Source organism: Caenorhabditis briggsae (genome assembly GCF_000004555.2).
Source record: "Caenorhabditis briggsae complete genome, chrIII, whole genome shotgun sequence".
Taxonomy (NCBI): Eukaryota; Metazoa; Nematoda; class Chromadorea; order Rhabditida; family Rhabditidae; genus Caenorhabditis; species Caenorhabditis briggsae.
The window spans coordinates 11,285,299-11,289,858 of NC_013490.2; the positions used below are offsets into that span (position 1 = coordinate 11,285,299).

At 37.4% G+C, this 4,560-nt stretch overlaps 2 protein-coding genes across 2 annotated transcripts in view; one reads left to right on the forward strand and one right to left on the reverse strand.

Annotated features, from left to right (window-relative positions):
- Positions 1-1,250, forward strand: part of Cbr-msi-1 — a gene marked incomplete at both ends in the record, with an annotated part of 9,237 nt that extends 7,987 nt beyond the window's left edge. The window contains one exon of the mRNA XM_045244435.1: positions 1,066-1,250. Coding sequence (XP_045092449.1) covers positions 1,066-1,250 — 185 coding nt within the window. The remainder of the gene's footprint in view (positions 1-1,065) is intronic.
- Positions 1,251-3,314: 2,064 nt separating this feature from the next.
- Positions 3,315-4,560, reverse strand: part of CBG03641 — a gene marked incomplete at both ends in the record, with an annotated part of 2,121 nt that continues 875 nt past the window's right edge. The window contains one exon of the mRNA XM_045244436.1: positions 3,315-3,578. Within this exon, the coding sequence (XP_045092450.1) occupies positions 3,315-3,578 (264 nt within the window). The remainder of the gene's footprint in view (positions 3,579-4,560) is intronic.

The following is a 4,560-nucleotide window of genomic DNA, read 5'->3' on the forward strand; positions in this document are numbered from 1 at the left end:
GGAAAAGTTGGCGGAGCCTAAAACGCTAGTGGCGTACGGTTTCGCTAATCGCATACAGACATGGGAAAAGCTAAACCGTGCGCGTAGCTTGCAATTTAGGNTCCGCCCACTTATCTCCGAGTTCTCGGACCCCCGTTCCAACTCATAAACCAGCCACTCAACCTGATGACTTCCTTTTCTTTTTTTGGAGCATCCGGCTCTCTTGAAAAGCTCTCAAGGGAGTGATTTATAGCGGGCTTTTAGTAAATGGGTGCAATTTCGCTCTAATGGACTGGCTGAGATTTTTAGTGAATTTGAGAAATTTTAGGTCAAACATCTAGGTCACTCTATCTAGGCTTCAAGGCGACAAGGTGGCCTAGAATTCCAAATTGTGGATTTCTAGGCCATCTTGTCGGATTCTAGTCTGTCATGCAATGTCAAGAACGTTCTAGAATTCCTAAAACCTAAAATTTAGACTTCTAGGTCATCATTCTATATCTAGTATGTTCTAGAATCCCCGAAATCAAGCAGTGACCTAGAATCACAAATTTTGAATATCTAGACCACTTGTCGGATACTAGGCCATCATACGATATCTAGATAGTTCTAGAATTCCCAAAATCAAAAAGTGGCCTAGAATTTTAAATTTCGGATTTCTAGACCATCGCCAAATCTAACGGTGACCTAGAATACCAAAAAGTTGATTTCTAGGCCATCACGCGAAGTTTAGAATTGTCTAGAATCCTCAGAATGAAACAGTGGCCTAGAAAGAATGAACCAGTGGCCTAGAATACCAATTTTCGAATTCTGGGCCATCTTGTCGGATTTTAGGTCATCATACAAAACCCAGAATGTCCTGGAACCCCCGAAATCAAGCAGTGACCTAGAATCACAAATTTTGAATATCTAGGCCATCTTGTCGGATACTAGGCAATCATAGATACTAGGCAATCATGCCATCAATTTATGTTTGGTCCTGGAATCCCTGAAAGACAACAGTTGCCTAAAATACTAATTTTTGGATTTCTAGGCTACCGTGTCGGTTTCTAGGCCACCTCAACAAACAACCTTTTTTTCCGTTTTCAGTTTTCAACAACATGCCAGGCGCCTACTCTGGCCTCTCCACCCCCGGCGGCTCCTCAAACCGTGGACCCCATCAATTCGACTCGTCCAGCCTGTACAGCCTAAACAGTGGCGGACAGCACTTGGCCCTGGAGGCTCAATCGCCAATGTTCCCAATGGCACCGTACCATGGACACAACAAATATTAAACCTTCTCTCGATTTTACTAACCTTTTTGCAAATTCGCTCTATTGACATTTTTTGAAATTTTTGTCAATAGAGCGAATTTGCATTCCTATCTCTGTCCCCACCCCCATCATCAATCGCGTCTGTTGTATACCCCCAACAAAATGTAAAAAGTGTGAATATACAGTACATTTGTGAGAAATTTTCTTCTCTGCGTCTCTCATGGCCTAGAAATATTTCTAGGCCACTAGATGCTGGAAGAAAAAACCCGATTAGACCATGCTAGAAAGACTACTCGCTTTTTTCTTTTCCTTTTTTCGTTTTGCTCCGCCCATTTCGTTTTTCTCTTTTTTTTCCAAAATTGTCAAAAATTTGCTCCATCATCCATCCATCTGTCATCATGTTTTTTTTTCTATCCAACAAAAAAAATTCCATCAATCAAATTTCAGAAAAACCGTAGTAGCCCCCGGCCCCGCCCCCATCCGCTTCCATCTAGATGGTTCTTTTTTTTGCAGTAGACGCCCCGCCCCCTTTTTACTCATTTTACCCAAGTTTCTTTTCGCCCAGTGTGTGTCCCCGGGTGAAACTGGGCGGAGCTTCTCTTCTGGAAACCCCGCCCCTTTTCCCCTGAATGTCTCTCTGAAAAGGACCAATGTTTTGTTGCTCAAAATGTGAGACTATTATTATTATTAACCTAGATTTACCTTCTAAGCCCCGCCCCCTTCCGAGAACCCGGTGTTCCAAAAAAGAATCCCCCTGCACTTCATTTTTCAACACATTTTTTGTCGCCCTGTGTAAAATTTTCTTAAAATTCTTAAAATTCCTAAAATTCAAACAACTTCGTAGACTCATAGATTCATGTAATCTTAATTTTCGAACAGCCCATCTTTTCAACAAAAACGGCAAAAATCATATTTTTACTCATCTCGCTTCTTTTTGTACCATCCTTTTCAAATAATCTCCTTCGATTCTATTTTATGTATTTTCTCCTTTGATTTCTTCTTTTTTTCGAATTCTTTGTGTCTCTGTGAATCTACTTTTTTCCTCCTCTTTTTTATTTATATTTCCTTCCTCTTCCCCAACAAAAAATACTACAGCGTCGAGCGCGCCGAATCCTTTTTCTTCAAATTCTGACTCTTGAACTTTGTGGCCAGAACTCTTTTTCCCCTCTTCTCCCCTCGCCCCCCCCCCCCACCACTTTTGTCTTGAAAAATGAAAAAATGTATTGTAGTTTATTGAAATGTATTGAATGTGTTTCAATAAACTTTTAATGATTAAAAATAATCAGTATGTGATTTTTCGAAACCAGAAATGGGCATAGTCATTGGCCTAATATGAAATTCGAAATTTTTATTTTTCGCTTTTTGAAAAAAATATTTCTCAATGGCTACAAGCTTTATTTTCAAAACTCCAGAAATCCCAAAAAAAAATGGAATTCCTGAAAAATGAAAAATTGAAAGTTTCAGTTTTTCAATAATTTCAAAGAAATTATTATGAAAATTCCGGATATTCTAGAAATTCTAAAAATGCCGAATTTTTTTAGATTTACAGAAATTCAAGGAATTCGGAACTTTTGAACTTATGGATTTCGAATTTTTGAATCTTGAAATTCATGGAAATTTTGAATTTTAAAGTTATCTTAATCTCTGAATATTGATAATTTCTGAATTACTGAGCTTCTGAATTCTGAATTGTGCATTCTGAATTCTGAATTTCATAATTTCAGAATTCTGAAATTCTGAGATTCTGAAATTCTGAGATTCTGAGATTCTGAAATTCTGAAATTCTGAAATTCTGAGATTCTGAAACCCTGGGGTTCTGAGATTCTGAGATTCGGAGATTCTGAATTTCGTAATTTTCGAATTTCTGATTTTTAGAATTTTTGGAATTCCAAAATTTTTTAAAAACAAAAAATTACATTCATTACAAAAATAGAAGAGTTTATGTGTTCAGTTAAATCGGGGGCAATTCGGTCTCGAATCACAAAAATACAATACAAAAAAACATTTTTTTTAAACACAAATAAACACAAATATTATTTAATAAACCAATCTCTAGGACTCCGAATTGTTTTTGGACGTCTTTCTCTAACGCTCTCCTCTTTCCATATGCTCTCTCTTCTCGAGACGTTTCGCCCAGTGACAGTCCAAATCGTATGGTTTATCGTCGACCAAATAGAATTCGCCGTTTGGAAGTGGACGATTGCACGATGAGCAAGTGAAGCATCTCGGATGCCAGTGACGGTCGAGAGCCAGAAGACACGTGTCAACAAGAGTCTCTTGACAACCGGCACATTTTGGATTGTACTTTTGAGCAAAGCATTGGACACAGTAGGCGTGGTTGTCAGCGGCCTGGAATTTGGGAATATTGAAATTTCAGAAAGTCAAGTGATCGGAAATTCGATAATTCAGAGAAACAGAAATTCACGACTTCAAACATTCAGAATTCCAAAAAATTCGCAATTTCAAATTTTAATTCAAAAACTAAAATGATCAATATTTCAGAAATTCAAAAATTCAGAAATTCGAAAATTTTGAAAAATTCAGAAATTCGGAAAGTTGAAGTTCCAGAATCCGGAAATTCAGAAGTCCAAAATGTTCGAATTTTCGAAGTTTCGGAATTCAGAAATTTAGAAATTTGAAAATTCAAAAAAACAAGATTTTCAAATTTTAGTAATTCAAAATTTCAAAAACTCTAAAAACATCATGATTTCGAAATTCAACTTTTTCAGAAAATGCAAAAGAAATCTGCAAAAAAAAATTAAGAAATCCGGAGTCATGAAATCTTAAGCCCTCGCATAAATCGTTTTGGAGATAATCCAAAACGGAAATTTCCAAATTTATATATATATATATATATATATATATATATATATATTCCCTTATTTCCGCTGATTTGGTGAAAAAATCATTTCCGGATGACAACTACATGAGATAGGAGTGCGGGATTCTCATTGAAATAGGAACCGCATACGGACCGCACGCGACCCGTTTTCTGAAAACCACAAGGCATTATTCCGTATTCCTCCATATTCTGTCGGGTCGCGAACTCCGTATCCGTTCCGATTGCGAGTGATAAACAGACGGATCCGATCGCCACTTACAGCGGACAGAAGCCCATGCTTGCCACAGCAACGTCAAGGAAAGTTTTATGAGAAGGGTGACGTATCCATAGTGAGTTATGCAACTTTCACTCGGAACTTCGAAAGAAACTACTGAAGAAAATGGGAAAAATTGAAATGGTTGATGTAAGAGATTCGGGAAGATCAGAGTTAGACCAAAATAAATATCAGGGTCTGTTATGATATGAATGGACTGTAGTCATGAACTAATT